Source organism: Pleuronectes platessa, chromosome 8 (genome assembly GCF_947347685.1).
Source record: "Pleuronectes platessa chromosome 8, fPlePla1.1, whole genome shotgun sequence".
Taxonomy (NCBI): domain Eukaryota; kingdom Metazoa; phylum Chordata; class Actinopteri; order Pleuronectiformes; family Pleuronectidae; genus Pleuronectes; species Pleuronectes platessa.
The window spans coordinates 13430153-13446926 of record NC_070633.1 but is presented as its reverse complement, the minus strand read 5'-3'; the positions used below and the strand labels follow the sequence as shown (position 1 = coordinate 13446926).

General features: G+C 42.1%; 3 protein-coding genes across 3 annotated transcripts; 2 read left to right on the top strand and 1 right to left on the bottom strand.

Annotated features, from left to right (window-relative positions):
* Nucleotides 1-32: 32 nt before the first annotated feature.
* On the top strand, nt 33-6252 carry LOC128445834 (probable ATP-dependent RNA helicase DDX41). The gene is made up of 17 exons (XM_053428695.1): nt 33-212; nt 1736-1831; nt 1960-2110; nt 2219-2293; nt 2413-2473; nt 2586-2722; nt 2837-2909; nt 3019-3172; nt 3454-3590; nt 3833-3995; nt 4465-4596; nt 4720-4791; nt 4877-4973; nt 5220-5369; nt 5469-5540; nt 5677-5787; nt 5887-6252. Exons 1-17 carry the CDS (start codon nt 186-188, stop codon nt 6021-6023), a joined length of 1845 nt encoding a protein of 614 aa, XP_053284670.1. The 5' UTR covers nt 33-185; the 3' UTR covers nt 6024-6252.
* Nucleotides 6253-6277: 25 nt separating this feature from the next.
* Nucleotides 6278-11001, top strand: dok3 (docking protein 3). Its single transcript, XM_053428697.1, has 5 exons — nt 6278-6651; nt 7636-7938; nt 8220-8310; nt 9173-9360; nt 9826-11001. The coding sequence occupies exons 1-5, from the start codon at nt 6595-6597 to the stop codon at nt 10675-10677; spliced, it is 1491 nt and encodes a 496-aa protein (XP_053284672.1). The 5' UTR covers nt 6278-6594; the 3' UTR covers nt 10678-11001.
* A 677-nt stretch (nt 11002-11678) lies between these two features.
* On the bottom strand, nt 11679-12320 carry atoh1b (atonal bHLH transcription factor 1b). The gene has a single exon (XM_053428698.1). The coding sequence runs from the start codon at nt 12318-12320 to the stop codon at nt 11679-11681; it is 642 nt and encodes a 213-aa protein (XP_053284673.1).
* Between the last annotated feature and the right edge of the window lie 4454 nt (nt 12321-16774).

Below are 16774 nucleotides of genomic sequence, written 5' to 3'. Positions count from 1 at the left end.
ATCGCGCTTCGGCAGCAGCGTCACGATGAGGTTTGACCCTTCAAACGCTCCGTACAGCGTCAGAGCACCTTCCGGTGTTGTGTAAACATGTGCATTAGCTTTATTTATTAGACTGCGTTAAGAGCTCGCGGTAAATAACTCAGTGTCTCAGGTAATCAGGTAGTTTAACTGTATTGTGAAAGAAAATGGAATCCGAAAATCGACTCAAAAGGGTGAGTGACGCACGTGCATTCACCTCATTAGGATGCTACACTAGCTAGATCTGGCTAAAGTTAGCTAGCGACGCGTTATAGCATTTTGATCTTTTGTAGACACAAGATATGTTTTCTATTGTGTAATTAATATAACAAAAACATTACTCTAATGAAGTTAAACTGACGTGTCTGGGAAATGTGGGAGTTTTAGTTTGGAGCTGTAATTCATATGTAAAGCTCCGTGATGAGCTCGCCACAGCACCAGCTATGGGAGAGCCTTGAAAACTAGACAAGGTTTACCATTAAAGGAATAAGGCTCTGAAAAATATGACCATTTGTTATATTGGACTCTTAAGTAAGTGTTCTGTTCATCATGTGAATTTACAAGTTAAAGGCCGAGCAGCTGAAAACAGATTAATTGTCCATGGTTTCTCAGCCGAACCACCGAGTGAGTCAGGGTTGTGTTGATCATCTAAACTCATTTTATAAAGGTTCGTGACTCGAGCCAAGAAAACTGTTCACACTTAATCTTGTAGCTTGTGTTGACAAGTGGGGAAAGAAAGTCTTCTATCATCAGTAACTATTCATTTTAAACGATAGATAACGGCTCAATTTCTTTAAAACACCTCACTGCCAGTCAAGCCCTTTTAGTTCAAAGTATATAAATGTGGCTTTGTACAACTGCCCCCATCCATTTGGCCTAAACAATCATCTAGTTATTTTGTAACACGCATTAAATTGACTAGATTAAATTTGTCCATTGACGAACCTAAAATTACAGTCAGCCACAGTTACACACCAGAGATGGTGTGGTGCAGTCCTTCCTGCTGATTAAAGATAAAGTATATTTATTGTCAATTTCTTAACATATATATAAAATATAAAGTGCACAGGCAAAACGGATAACACAAGACATTTCCTAATACTAAGTAAACATACAGATTATTAGTGTAAGGTATAAGGTTCTCTAAAGTGTAAACATAGTGATAAAAGTGCAAACAGTACAAGAGACAGTTTGTTGCATAAGTAAACATACAGATTTTTTAGTAAACGGTTTACAATTAGACGATATCAATAGTGATCACAATATTTTCATCAATAGCAATATAACAAAAGGGGAAATAAAGGTCAATTTACTGCTTTTGCATTGTTATACTTAACTGTTCATTACATGATTGTCAACCACCATCTTCACCCAGGAGCGAAAATAAGTCTTAAACAAAAACAAATTAATAACAATTATTGATATAGCCTGATGTGAATATTCTTACCTTGATATAATTTTTTGCCACTTGGCCTCTTCTAGCAGTTTATATAAAATAAAAACGTCTATGTTTCATATGTCTGCACACCAGCGTGTGACCCTGGGTTCCACAGATCAGTCCCATTTAATCAATGTCACTGTATGATCCTCTTTACCAGCTGGTGCTTGCTCCATGTTTATTGCGTGGCCAAGTTTTTTTTATAGCACTTTTTGTGCTAAAGAAACCAAAGACTCACCCCGAGGGAATGCAACTGATAACGGTGATGTGTTTGTGCAGAGATCCCATGGGGAGGGTGAAAGGTCTGGCTCCGAAGGATCAGAAGATGACGATTATGTTCCCTACGTACCAGTCAAAATTCGAAAACACCAAATGGTAAGTTGGTTAGAACTCTCTTATTTGAAACTTCATGAAATAGTTGGGAATGATTGAATCTGTTGTTTGATTGTCGGGACCAAAACTGACTTTATTGTTTGATTGTTTTTTATGTGTTTGTCCCACAGCAACAGAAAATGTTACGCCTTCGAGGGAAGGCGGTGGACGACGACCACAAGGACAGCGGGGAGGATCAGAGGGATGAGGAGGAGGGTCTTGGTCCTCGCTCTAATGTCAGTCTCCTTGACCAGCATCAGGTCCTCAAGGAAAAAGCTGAAGGTATCTAGATCAAACAAGGCACACTCTTTTTTTTTTTAAGTTGTCTTATTTGATTTCTTTTCATTTTGTTTACCATGACTGCATTGGTTTTGTGATGTGTATCTACAGCCCGAAAGGAGTCTGCCAAGGAGAAGCAGCTGAAAGAAGAAGAGAAGATTCTTGAGAGCGTTGCAGAGGGCAGAGGTACAATTATAAGACTTTCATAATTCCTATGAATCCAATGAACTTTGACAAATCTGTCTATTCAAAATGATTTTAAATCACAAAACTAATTCTGTGGGCTTTCAACCCTCCTCTCTCAGCGCTGATGTCTGTGAAGGAAATGGCCAAAGGTATCATATATGATGATCCAATAAAAACAAGGTGAGGTTTTCATTAGGGAATTCAATAAAGTAATATATGTTAATGTAATTATGTGTTTTGTGGGGTTTTCTTTCTCTTACTTATCACTTTACCTGGTTATTGTTTTTTTTAGTTGGAAGCCACCACGCTACATCCTGAATATGCCTGACACCCGACATGAGCGCGTCAGGAAGAAGTTTCACATCCTGGTTGATGGAGAAGGAGTCCCTGCTCCAATCAAAAGCTTCAGAGAGATGAAGTTACCACCAGGTTACATCACACTCCTTCTCTCACACATGGAAACCATGCTTTGTCTTTCTCTATGCGGTCTTTAATGTTGGAGCACGACTAACAACTGGTAACAAATCTATATTTTGTTTGCAGCCGTTCTAAAGGGTTTGAAAAAGAAGGGCATTGTGCATCCCACACCGATTCAAATCCAAGGAATCCCCACAGTGTAAGTGGATTATATTAAACGCTGGAAAACAAACACTGCAAACCCACTATTTCTATGATAAGGTAAAGTACATGTAACATGTAGATGAACTGATCTTGTTTGTCCACAGTCTCTCAGGCCGGGACATGATTGGCATTGCTTTCACTGGATCGGGAAAGACTCTGGTTTTCACTCTGCCCATCATGATGTTTGCACTGGAGCAAGAAAAAAGACTCCCTTTCTTTAAAAGAGAGGGACCTTATGGACTCATCATCTGTCCTTCAGTAAGACAAATCTGTTTCACCTATAACACCGATTCAAATCCATAATTGAGTCTTGCTTGTGGTTACATAAAAAATCGGATCAGTCGTGTACATTAGTGTAATTTTGAGCCAAGCTTTTGTGGTTTAATACTGCATGTACATTTGTTTGAATTCACACACACCTCAGGTTAAAATAGTGACTTTAGCAGGGCTGTAAGCAGACGCCTATTACTGTGAGCAACCTTGACTTTTTTTTTTCCGACAATGGATATCTGATCTGAACATGTCTCCTGTTTTTCCAGCGAGAGTTGGCGAGGCAGACGCACGGCATCATCGAGTATTACTGCAAACTGCTGGAGGAGGAGGGAGCTCCTCAGCTGCGCACTGCCCTCTGCATCGGAGGCATGTCTGTCAAGGACCAGATGGAGGTAGTAAAACAGTAAGTAAGAGGAGAAGTCTGTGTGAAATATTTAGTGCTTGTGTTTTATTCAGGATCTGCAGTTAAAAGCAGAGTCAGACAAAAAAAGAATGATTCATCTGCATTCAAATATTCAGCAAGGGACATTATTAATGAAAGATTCAAACTGTCAGTCCTGATGTGTAAGAGATTGTTCAGTGTTGGTACTAATTAGAGCCTTGGGTTGATTGTCATTCTGAATCTGTGGTTCCTCTTTATTACAGTGGTGTCCACATGATGGTCGCCACCCCCGGCAGACTCATGGACTTGCTGCAGAAGAAGATGGTGAGTCTGGACATCTGCCGCTACTTGACTCTGGACGAGGCCGACAGGATGATTGACATGGGCTTTGAGGAAGACATCAGGACAATCTTCTCCTATTTCAAGGTGAGGTCCTCCTTTTATGACATTAACTCCGTACGGCCGCATCTAGTTACATCAATGCAGTCGATTTATAAAACCTCACAAAACCAACCATTGCCCAGGAGGATAATGATGGTCGGAGAGATCAATTCAAGAAGACTTTTCATTAGGTAATGGAAAAAAGATCAGCTAGATTTAGACATGAACATAAATTTCTTCTTAGCTGGTTTAAAAAATGTTTTGTCTGTCTATGAAAAGTTTGAATTGTTTAAATTTGTACTTGATTCTGGTGCTTTGAGAGACAGCAAATCACCATCTATACATTTGCATGGTTGACCACCATGTCTGTATTACAGCTGCTGCTTTGGGTCCATTGATGTTGAAGGTTTATTTTCCAGACCAAAGTCTGGTTGACCTTTGAGAGATGTATTCATCGGTTTGTGAGTTAATGAGGCGGAGGTAGAACTAAAATGTCTCGTTTTTCTTTTTCAAGGGACAAAGGCAAACCCTGCTGTTCAGTGCTACTATGCCCAAAAAGATCCAGAATTTTGCCAAGAGCGCTCTGGTCAAACCCATCACCATTAATGTGGGTCGGGCCGGTGCTGCCAGCTTGGATGTTATCCAGGTATGTTCATCTTTCTCTCTAACACTATAGTGCTTTCTCAGTTGAAGGCATTTATTGTATTTAATTTATAATTCAAACTAAATGAACTGGACTTTGTGTTGTGTGTTTTTTGTGTGTGTGCAGGAAGTGGAATATGTCAAAGAGGAAGCCAAGATGGTGTACCTGCTGGAGTGCCTGCAGAAAACAACACCTCCTGTAAGTTTTATTACACTGACACATACCTGAAACACACAAAACTCAAAGTCAAAAGACACTAAAAAATGTTGTCTTCGTATGACAGGTGCTTATATTCGCTGAGAAGAAGGCTGATGTAGATGCCATCCATGAGTATCTGCTGCTAAAAGGAGTTGAGGCGGTGGCCATCCATGGAGGAAAAGGTACGCAGAACTTTATTCTAATCATTAATATACACTGCTCTCAGAACGTCGTAATAGGAGGATTACTGTATCTAGAAGTGGTTCCAACCAAGCATTACCTCAAGCTTTGATGTAGTTGCTCATCATCACCAATAGATGGCATCCTGCTTCCATGTGTGTCAATTCTGCCTTGAACAGAAAGAACTGCAGACCCTTCCCTGACATTTTCCATTTCTCTTTGTGTGCGGCGATTGTTTTTTCTTTCAGATCAAGAGGAACGAACGAAAGCCATCGAAGCGTTCAAAGAAGGAAAGAAAGACGTCTTAGTTGCCACGGACGTCGCTTCTAAAGGTCTGGATTTCCCAGCTATTCAGCACGTAGTGAACTACGACATGCCCGAAGAGATAGAGAACTATGGTAAGAGGATACATCTTTGGCCTGGACCCTTTAAAATCAGTAGAAATAAGCCTTTCATTAAATAGTTTGAGCTGGTTTGATGAAATCCTCTCATTTCAGTCCACAGAATTGGAAGAACTGGACGATCGGGCCAGACGGGTATCGCCACTACATTCATCAATAAAGGCTGCGGTGAGAAAAACTACCAACTAAATCTGAATGATTTCTTTATAGGCGTAGTAATTGTCCAATTATTTGTCTTGTATTATAGGCAAATTCTGTGATGAAAGTGACGTTATTAGTAAGTGTGTTTTTTCATTCCCCCTAGATGAGTCTGTGTTGATGGACCTGAAAGCCCTGCTGGTTGAAGCCAAGCAGAAGGTTCCACCCGTTCTCCAGGTTCTCCAGACGGGGGACGAGACCATGCTGGACATCAAAGGTGAGTCTGTCGCACCAAATCTAGTTCCATTTTTTCCTCAGGGTCCACAGTGCTCTATTGTTTTAAGACTAATGCATTTGATTTTTTGTGTTTTCACAGGAGAGAGGGGATGTACGTTCTGCGGTGGTCTTGGTCATCGTATCACAGACTGTCCGAAGTTGGAGGCCATGCAGACCAAGCAGGTCACCAACATCGGGCGCAAAGACTACCTGGCTCATAGCTCGATGGACTTCTAAGAGCTTTTTTTTTCTAAGAGAGGAAACACTGAAACAGAAATATGTTGTCAGTGAATATAGGAAGGAAGTGTAATTATATTATCATCCACCATAGTCTGTAGATCTGTTTGATAAAATGATTTGTTCCTTGCAGGTTTTTTTTCTCATTTTGTTCTTGTTGTGTAAGTGTAGCCTTTGTAAGATACATTTTTGATACTGATAATTGTAAATAAAACCTCTTTATAATGTTCCTGGTGTTGATCTTATCTGTTTTCATCTGGAAGAACAGAGAGGTGCGCTGCTGGTTTTGCACGGTGAGGAAGTTGCTAAAACGAGCAGAACAACGCAAAGGGAAGTGTGACTCAAGAAAATAGCAACCCACCACCTGCGTGTCCTTTCTTTGGCAACACTGAAATTTCATATGAGAGATGAGTTGACATTTAGCTGTGGTAGATGTTCTTTAGCCGATAAAAATGAAAGCTGCCTGTGACGTAAAGGAAACTTATTTAAGTGGCTTAGGAAATCAATTTGAACTTGTTAACCTCAGAGCAACGAGTGTTGTGCTTCAGTGTAATATTTGAAGCTTACAAGCATGGATGTCATCTTCAAGGAGGGACTGTTGTACCAACAGGGAGTCAAGTTTGGAAAAGTAAGTTTTAAGGATTTTTTTTTATTCAGCGTGTTTGTGAGAAAGAGAAGATTGTGGCTCATGTTTATTTGTGTTATTGTTAATCAAGTGCCAACTGAAAAACTTGCTTTGTTAAGGTTAATTAAGCAAAGTCTCAGTTGGTGAGACGACAATTAGTCAGATGAACAAAGTCTTGGTGTGAAGAATCTCATATGGAGTGAGTAAATGCAAAGACAGATGAGTAACTCGACTCAGATCGGTTCATTAGGCTTGGTGAATCATGCAGTGCAGTTTAAGAGCGCATTTAGAAAAAAAAACAAACGTTCTTTATCCAGTGATACACAATGTTATATATATATTTTAGAAACTGCTTTGTTTCTTTTCCCCCAAAATACGAGTTGGTTCTATAAGATGTTTCTACCTGGCCTTCGCTCTAGATGTCAGGTTGAACCATTCAAGCGGTTTTTTAAGAATGACAGTCTTAGTACCCTCTCTCTTTCTAAATGTTCCATAAGATGCAAGTCACTCACGTTCCCTCTGTTACATTGAGATATAACAACATCAGTGCCCATTTAGTTACTGTCAACCTGTATGAAAACCATGTCTGCGCATTAACAACCACTTCTGTGGGAGTGAAACTATAATTTGGATCAAATCTAGAATAAGCCACAGAACATGATCCCACTGTGACTGTAAATCCACACCGAATCATGTACCGTAACAACATTGCTATTGTGCCATACATTAATCTGGCGCAACGCTTAGACCACTGTGTTTATTCAGTCTGTATTATTTCATAAAATAATTGAGATTAGCACGTAGTTTATACTAATGTTTCTCATGGACTTTTAATTGATAGTAACTATAGAAGATGTCCTATTTATATATTTTATTTGGTTATTAACTTTAGTAACATTTAAACAGAGTTTCCAGCAAGCATTTAGTTTGCATCAGTCACTTATCGATAGAGAAAGTTACATTTGACCTGTGCTCTCTTTACAACAGAGAACATGGCGTAAAATATGGATGGTGCTGTACAGACCCAGTTCCACAGGGGTCGGCCGGTTGGAGCTTTTTACTGTATGTGATAAAAACAATGCAACTGACCAGAAGAGGGCGGGTCGCCAGAAGACGCCAGACAGAAAAACGGTGCGTCTGTGTGACTGCCTCGTCGTCACCCCTGCTCCAGACAAGTCTTGCCCCCAAGGGTGCACGGCCTTCTACTTGAAGACCATCCAGTGCACCTACACCCTGGCCTCCACGACGAGCCAGGACTGGCTGAGTGCCGTCTCTCTTCTGGCCTTCCAGGTATCGTACATGTCTCCTCTCTACCTGTACAACTTTCCCCCTTATCAGGGTTTGTGTTTTCATTTGGGAAAGGTGGGAATAAACCTTATCCACGGTCACAGGTTGAGAGCACAATGAGGAAGTTCATGTGGTATCTGCAACTTCTGCCACTTCACTTCTCCAATTCTTGTGCTTGCACAAGCTTTGCTCCTTCTTGCATCTTGGCACTTTGAAGTCGTAAAACAGTGATAAGAGGGTGATTTACACTTTGTTCAATATTTACCATCTCTCTGTGTTTACAGAAGGATCGAGAAGAATCAGACAAAAGGGGATTGGAGGGAGGAAATGGCCTCACCATGGAGAACAATGACCTTTACTCATCATGGAAAACCAGTAAGACGGACAGCTGATCGATCAACAAACGATCAAATATAACAGTGAAAAATGTGCTAATGTCATGCTTTAGCTGATTTGAGTTTTTCTTTTTAAATATTAATATTGGTGCACATTAGAAAATACCAAGATACAAATTAATGAACATGAAGGAACGTCAGTCAGTCAATCAATTCAGTTCTGCAGCTCATTGCCTCACAATTGACTGATGAGCCAAGAGAAGACAAAATTAATACACATGCTGACCATTGTATAGAAGATTTTAAAAAGTGCGATAAATATAAAACATGAAAGTAAGTCAAATGGAATAAAAATAATATTTACAGATAAAATAGGTAGGTTAAAGATGTATACACTTCAGGGTGCTGTGTGCTGACTGCTCCTGCAGCTCGAAGCACATCTTTGTTTTATTTGTTCATGCACTGCATTTGTGACATGTGGTGTAAGACTGAAATAATAATAGAATCAATACAGAAACTGGCGACCAATGTATGTGACTATTTTCACAGACAGTGTTTAAAATAAAGCATGCATAGCTCTTTTGGCTTTGATTTGTTTTTTTATAAAGCGAAAATAAGGTTTTACCTCCCTCACCGCCCACATAGTTTTTGTGCAGTCCCTAAAAATACGTCCCATATGCAAGAAACAGACCTGACGATCAGACAGTTTAAATACTAATTTCCGATTCATATTTTCTATTTTCTCTAAGCAAGCTCTGTTTTATATACATCTAAAGTCATTATTTTGGTTTCCTAATAGATTGCACATGTCCAGGCCATCCCATTGAGCGATTGGGAGAATACCAGCAATACCAGCTGCTCGATGCTTAAGAAATATTTTAATATCATCTCCTCGTGTTTAGATCCGATCCTTCCACTGAACCAGTACCGAGTGACAGTCCAGGGCACAGAAGCATCCAGGAGGTGCAGACTGGCTGGAGTGTATCTGCTCTCCCCGGACGAAGAAGCTGTGACTCTGCTCGCCTGCTACACCGGCCACATCATCTACTGCTGGCCGTACACACTCATATGCAAATTTTGTGAAGTTGAGGTAAAGGGCAGTTTGTTTGAATTTCGCCCCCCCCCCCCCCCCCCCCACCCCCCCACCCCAAACCCTACAATCAAAACCCCACTTTACAACCCTATTATACAAAATGATAATGTTGTTACTTTACTTGTTCACTTTTTCACACCAATCTTATTGTTGCAATCTTGGCCCATCTAGTTGATCTTCGTATTCATTGGTAAGAGAATAATCATTTAGAAATAGTTATTAGAGCATTTGCTCTCAATCCGCACAGTAGTTACGTCCTTGAGTCAAATACTTATACACTGCTCACCAACTCATCTAGTTTATTCAAATACCATCACTATGAGGGACCTGATATTGTTCTGAAATTAATGAAGTATCTTGAAAGCAACACTTTGACATTTTGGAAAATGTGTTTTTAGCTTTTTTCCCCTTCTATTTCTCAAGCCCCTCCTTTAAGATGTGTAAGAATGGCTGTGTTTACAGGGCGGATTCAGCATGGAAGTCAGCCGCCGCGCTCAGTCAGGAGGAGGCGTGTTCAGATTCCTGTCCCCTCATGGTCCTGAGATCCTCCGGGTCATGTTGGAGCATTGCTCTGCGGAGAGGAGCTCCTCCGCTCAGGCATTCAACATCAGCAGAAGATGGTCATATGACCAGTCTCCTTATAGCTGTACCTTCCCACCTACAGCCGCTGGTCCTCCTGTCTACAATCCTGCAGATGTCCCCGTTGACGCAGAGGACGACTCTGCCATCCTCTACTCTAACATTAAGGTCACTCAGGTCAAACCTCATCTCTCTAGCAGCCAGGAGGCTGTTGGAGATGTAGGTGAGGATGAGCTGTGCTACTCCCTGGGCTCTGTAAGCCTAGAGGGTGAAATGGAGGACAACATTTACTACAACTTGCGGAGATCCACTCCTCCTCTGATCCGACGGGATCCTGAGACAGAGTCGGAGTGCATCTACTCCGAAGTGAAAAGAGATGACTCTCCCTCAACCCCCCGGCGGCAGCCTTTCTCCTCACCCCTCTGCCAACCTGTTCTCCAGCCTCCTCCCTGCCCGCCTCCCCTGCCTGCTCTCTCCGCCCTCAACCTCAAGCCCGGAGACCCGCGTTGGCCCGCTGTGAGTAATGTCAACCAGGCAGGGTTCAATACTCAGGCACATGAGGCGGAAGGCATGGATGAGATGGAGGAGGCCAGCAGCTCCTCCGCCCATGGCATCACCCCCAGCGAGACCCCTGGCAGTTTTAAATACAAACTGGCAGAACTCTTTTCTAAGGACCTGGCAAAGATCCAGGCGCCCTTTCCCTCCGGAGTGGGCGGCCCCACATTTTCTCACTAGGCTGTTATTTACCAGGCAGATGAGGAGGAGCCATTTCAACCATGATGAATAGTCATGAGGCATATTTTTCTCCAAACATCTTTCAAAATCTCCAACCTGAAACATCACGTGTCAATTTTTTTGGGCTTGCAGACGTTCATTATGTTTATCTGCAGATTCTTGTTGTTTTTTTCTGGGGCTTGTTTAGTTTTTTTTTGAAAAACAGGATTTAATTAGTGTTGTTCGTCACTGCTGGAATGTGGGAGACGCTGCGGGTCCCTGTGACATGGCCATTAGTTGATAAGCTGAAATAACGGCTGATTATTGGACGGTTTAATTATGGGGGGGGGGGGGGGGGGGGGGAGTGTTTCCTTGTGACAGTCTGTGAATCACACATCATCTTTTGGGACTGGCTTCCTCCAGATTGTGTTTGTTCTTCTATTTCCTTTTTTCACAAGTGCCGCATATAAATCAAGAGTTCTGCCGCAATATGGCAAGAATAATTGTGTGGAAATTACTTTTTGCATTTAGACATTTCACTTTGCTTCTCATTGTAGAGATATTGAAAAGTAATTTACTCGATATACAACAATGGGTTTGTACATGAAAAACACAAACACAACTTAAAAGGCACACTGCTTTTGTAACTATATCTTTATTGTAGCAAAAACCATCGTTATCATAAAATACCCCATAGCTAAACATAAATATCAAAATAATTGTTTTTAATTTATACAAATGTCACCAATGACACTGGAAATGTCACCGGTGATGTTCAGAGCATATAAAGTGCATTAAAAGGCCTTTGGAAGTTCATGATGGCCTCAGGAAGTAAAAAATTAAAGATCTTAGAAATGTTTTTGACTGTTACCAGAACTTTTCTTTCATTTGGCTGTGCAACATCTAAGCTAAAAAATCATGACAGGAGAACATAGTTCAATCATATGATCAACATTTCTACAAGCTGTGATATTTGGTTCCCCTACAGACACTGAGTGTAAGCAGTCGGTGGTGAATGTCTGTCACTGTCTCCCACTCTGACTTTCCTCCATGTCACTGAGGTGTGAGGACTCTCCATCACTGAACGAGGTTGTGGATTGGTTTGACCCCCGCTCGGATGGTGCTCCCAGTATGATGAGGTGACCCAGGGAGGCGGTGTGACTCCTCATGGAGGCCTTGTCCGCCGAGCCTTGACACGGACTCATGCACTCCGTCTGGACCACGCCGACCAGGAGGTCCGACAGCTCCGTGATGTAGATCTGCGCCATTTGCAGGGTGTCGTACTTGGACAGCTTCCTCTCGTTCTCCACCGACGGGATGACGCTCCTCAGCTCGTCGAACGCTTTGTTCAGGCCGTGCATCCTCCTCCTCTCCCTGGCGTTGGCTGCGACGCGCCGGTGCTTCACGGGGCCGCAGTGGCTCCTCTGGCCTCCCTCCGCCTCCCTCTCGCAGTCCGTCTCTGCGGACGACACGCACTCGGGATCCTCACTCGACATTTGCACGAATCTCTCCAGTGAGATACCTGCGTCTGTGGCTCCGTGCGCGTCCCTCCGCGAGTACGCGCGGACTGCGCTTGAAGCCATCCAACTTTTGGAGTTGATGTGGGCCAGGCTGAAATCCTCGGGGTACTCCGGCCAGCTGGAGCTCTGTGCGTGTGCGGTCATCGCTGTAAAGGGCCCGTGGTCGTGCGCGACAGGGGAAGGTCACACAGGAGAAGGCTGGCTGCTGTCCTCGTCTCTGGGGTGGGTTGCACCGCAGCAGCATTTTATACGGCCTCCCCTCAGTCACCTTGGTGTCACTCCCATGCAGCCCGCAGACAGCCTGACAGCCTCGCAGCCTCAAGAGGCAGCAGCCAATCGCACAGTCCCCTCTGACCCTGTCAAAGAACAATTAGACAATGCTCGACTTTTCTTCTCCCATTGTGCTTTGTAACTCAATCACGACCTTGTTATTATCCCCACGCGGCGGGGGGCCGCCAGTATTAATCATTTAAGAGCTCGGTTTATAGTTTTCTAAAGCATAAAGATGATCTGAGGAACTTATTCAGTCAAAAAACTTGGCTGCGTCTTTTGGCTTAACCAGTGCGTTTTCCCGAAATAGCCACAATAAGGTAACAAGTGCGCGCGCCAAAAATGCTTTTACACTTTTATTTATACACACAGTTTATTTAACAACTTTTAACAACAGGCTCCAACATGTTCTTAGCTACTTTATTTTCCACCAAACTCTTTTTTATGTTATACTTATACACACACTATCATTCAAGGTTTGAACATCATCATCATCATCATCATGGACCTCCGCCCTGCTCTCAGTCCATGGAAAAAGGACTTGACCATGTTTCTCATGGCGTTGACTTCTTCATCGGGTCTCACCCTTGAAGGAGTTGGCATGGGCTGGGGTTTGTTCTCAAACAAACAGTAAAAGGTGGAGGATATTCCCTCGGATTATTTGCAGAAGAATAATAAAAGGAACAGGTGGGAGACCAGGCCGGAGACGCACCTGTCTATGGCAGAGACACCATAACTGATAACTGTTGTCTGAAGGCAGTTTATGAATCATTTAGAGATTAGCAAGCTTCAAAACATACATGAGCCACATTGGAGGACGTTCAACTATCCATATTATTACAGTATTATTTCATATATAATTATTTGGCTCATTACTTTTTAGAATTATGACTTCACTCATGCATCTTCTTCCAGTAAAATGCAGAATATACAAAATGGTGTCCAGTATTACAGAGTACACAATTGGAATATTCCACGTTACATGAATGATATGAATAATATGAATATTAAATCGTTATTATAATATATATGAGTATAATAACATTTATTTCTGTCTCATGCCAATGCATTTGGCTAATCCCTTCATGGGATTATAAAAGAACCCTAATACAAACGCATACATCTTCTCTCAGTATTACAATTACTATGTGAATATTCATATATACATGAATAATAGATAAGCTTTTATTATAATTATGATAATGGTTATTATTATAAGAAGTAGTAATAGTAACAGTATATCATGGGACTCTTTCATTGTGATTATGATTATTATTATTAGTGGTAGTGTTGTTGTTAGAGATTAAGCTTTCGTCTCCTTCAAAGTACCAAAAGGAACAAAGATAAATTAGACTACAGTTATTAACGGTCACGTGGGTTCCCTGGCCTGTGCCTATCAGCTGGTGTCCCCTGGCACCCCACCCAAACTGCGCACCTCTGTCACAAGCAGTGTCAGCCGTGCACGTCTCCCATATGCCGCAGCGCACACACACATGTGTGCACCGCGGCCGCAGCCCTGACGCACAGCGACGCTCCGACGCTATAATCACTCATTAGATCATCAATTACAGGAGCGGGTCTCTTCAGCACCAGTGGACCTGGCGGAGATCTGATGCTGTTGCGGTAATGGAGACTCGGACAAGTTCTTACATTGGGCACCATCACTCCCTTCCTCCTCCTCCTCCTCCTCCTCCTCCTCCTCCTCCTCCTCCTCCTCCTCCTCCTCCTCCTCCTCGGGTCCAGTCTCCATGTTGTTGTGTGTGTGACAGTCTGATAAAGAAAATCACCGTGACCCGCCCCTCCGCCAGCAGTTTAATGAGGCCTACTCTTCACTTGAATAAATCGGCACACGCTCTTCGTCCCGGGGTGTCCATTCATTTTCTTTTTCTCTTTTGGGTGGGGGGGGGGGACATGAATATTTCATTCCACCAGCACCAGTGCCAGCGCAACAGCCTGCAACCCTGCGTCCACACTTCCCATCTGGTGCGGGGCGTGAGCGGGGGGCGTGGTGAGGAGGTGTGAGGGAACATGTGAGGTCAACCTCCACTGACCTCCCGCACGAGAGGGAGAGACTGGTGTGTACACGGCTGTGTCTCCCTGTCACACGCACACACACGGCAAGTTATGGCAACTTTCGTTCGTATCCTTGAGGGCCATGAAATCCATTTGTAATGGTGGCCTCCATTACAAATCAAAGAGTTGAGTAAAGTGAATGTAATGATTGCTGGGCGGTGGTGGATGATTTAGCCTGCAGCACACAATCCAAAAATGCAACAGCTTGCAAGTACAAAAATCTCCATTTCAGCAAAATGTATTGAAGGTATGAAAAGTAGAAATCGTTGCACCCTCTGAGCGTTATGGTCCTCAGATGGATCCTGATGCCTTAATGTGTACAGAGCATTTTAATGTCAGTGCCAATATATTTAACTGCCTTGAAAATGGTTAAATCCTTAAGTTTTGCAAGCTGCACCGTTCTATTTACAGCGCTGTTAAATGTGCAATGTAACTTGTAACGACTGACTCACACACAAATAAATCTAGTGGAAAACAAAGTGCAGTATTTCCATCTTAAATGGAGTCGAGGTACAAGTTGCAAGTACGAATAAGAGATAAATGCTTAAAAACTTAAATAAATGCTTAAATGTACTTAAAGTTAACATCCATCACTGTGGAGAATTGATAACATGTTGCAACAAACAAGAGATGTACTGAACAAGAAGTAGCAGCAAAACATATGGGGAGTTTCTGATGGTTTATGTCTGTGAAGATTCTAACTCTTCCATATCATGGTATTAATGCTAGAACTTAGAAATATGCTGGTATAACTAATTTAGCGGTGAACTTTGCAATGTGAAAATATTCAAAACAACAATAAGCTTCAGAGGAGTCGATAAAAGGATTTAAACACCTGTCAAGTTACTGCAAATAACCAACATCCACAGGTGGATCCAGCTGTTTTATTAATCTGGAACCAAGCTTCTCAAATAACGTCCCTGTTTGGATTTTTTCCAAAACCACAGGCACGGATTCCACCAGCTGCAGATACACCACCACCTCCGTTAGTGACGACAAATCTGCCTCATTGATTTTGCTCAGGCTTAGACAGGAAACCTTCAAATGTTTGTATAACCAGCAGAGTATTTGGTTTGGCTCCTGAGGTATAGGTTTATGGAAATATCTGAACAAAATTTCTGAATAAAACCCAGAACCCAGTCAGAAACAGAGCAAGAGCTGATTTATGGGTTTTGGAACAAGCTCCTGGACTCAGTCTTGGACGACTCTGTATGCGTGATGACCAGAATGTCCTGTGGTTTGTCAAATTAAACACATTTTGTAGGATATATTACTAATTTAAACTTCGGTGTGCCCAAAAGGCCACTACAATTTTAAGAACTCATTTTATAGCAGATGGTTTCATTACATGTAACATTTACTTGGCAACTGGTTTATCTTGACCTATAACTATTTAAAACACAACCAGCAAACCACAGCGCTGAATCCTACTGTACACGCTTCTGTCACTGCTATTCAACTGTGAATAACCTGATTAATTAGACACCAGACCCTGTTAGTGGTCTCGATGCCTCTCAACCAATCACACTGTTTGTTTGATGCTGGTCGCCGTAAGAAACACTCATTTTGGCAACGTTTCCCGTTCCATTTTACCTCATTATGAACAGGCTGATAAAAGAGAGAGAGAGAGAGAGAGAGAGAGTCCCTCCAATAATAATACATTCTGTCATTGTTCTAATTTCTTGTAAATGAAGCAGACCTAATAGGGAAATTAAACCGTCGCTCTTGCCACTGGGGAGGCCTTAAAACCTCCTCACTTCATATCCCTGGGGAGCCACAGTCGGGGAAACCAGGGCCTCGAGCAATCTATAATTAATTCAACGGTATATTCTGAAGCCTCACTTTGAAGTTGTGTGTCTCTGTTTCATTGTCCACCTGTTCAAGACATTGTAACACCCTTTCTACGACTATTATACATCCATGCAGGCTACACATGGCTGCGACATTAATTAATTCATTTATGGGTCTGTAATTTTCATTGGAGAGAAATTAGTTGGCACCAATGGAAAATTAGTAGACTGACAGTGCTTTGACTATAGATAACTTTGGTTATTGGAATCGGTTACTTGGAAACTGAACATTTTCCATATTTATATACTGGGATGGTTGATATTATTTCGAATTAGTAGAATAAATTTTGCTTCAGGAGACTTTCCAGGGAATTTAAGAATATTTTGGACACAAATCACAAAGACAATAGAATAACATATATTCTCGTATCTTTTACAGTACAATCTCATTTTAAATATAAAAAT

Excerpts from the sequence above, each read along its gene's own strand:
- dok3 (XM_053428697.1), top strand. The coding sequence starts at position 6,595 with ATGGATGTCATCTTCAAGGAGGGACTGTTGTACCAACAGGGAGTCAAG. Across the intron at positions 6,652-7,635 it reads AGGGAGTCAAGTTTGGAAAA|AGAACATGGCGTAAAATATG; the intron begins GTAAGTTTTAAG and ends TCTTTACAACAG. Across the intron at positions 9,361-9,825 it reads GCAAATTTTGTGAAGTTGAG|GGCGGATTCAGCATGGAAGT; the intron begins GTAAAGGGCAGT and ends CTGTGTTTACAG.
- atoh1b (XM_053428698.1), bottom strand. The coding sequence starts at position 12,320 with ATGACCGCACACGCACAGAGCTCCAGCTGGCCGGAGTACCCCGAGGAT.
- LOC128445834 (XM_053428695.1), top strand. The coding sequence starts at position 186 with ATGGAATCCGAAAATCGACTCAAAAGG. Across the intron at positions 2,474-2,585 it reads GATGATCCAATAAAAACAAG|TTGGAAGCCACCACGCTACA; the intron begins GTGAGGTTTTCA and ends TGTTTTTTTTAG. Across the intron at positions 5,788-5,886 it reads GACCATGCTGGACATCAAAG|GAGAGAGGGGATGTACGTTC; the intron begins GTGAGTCTGTCG and ends GTGTTTTCACAG.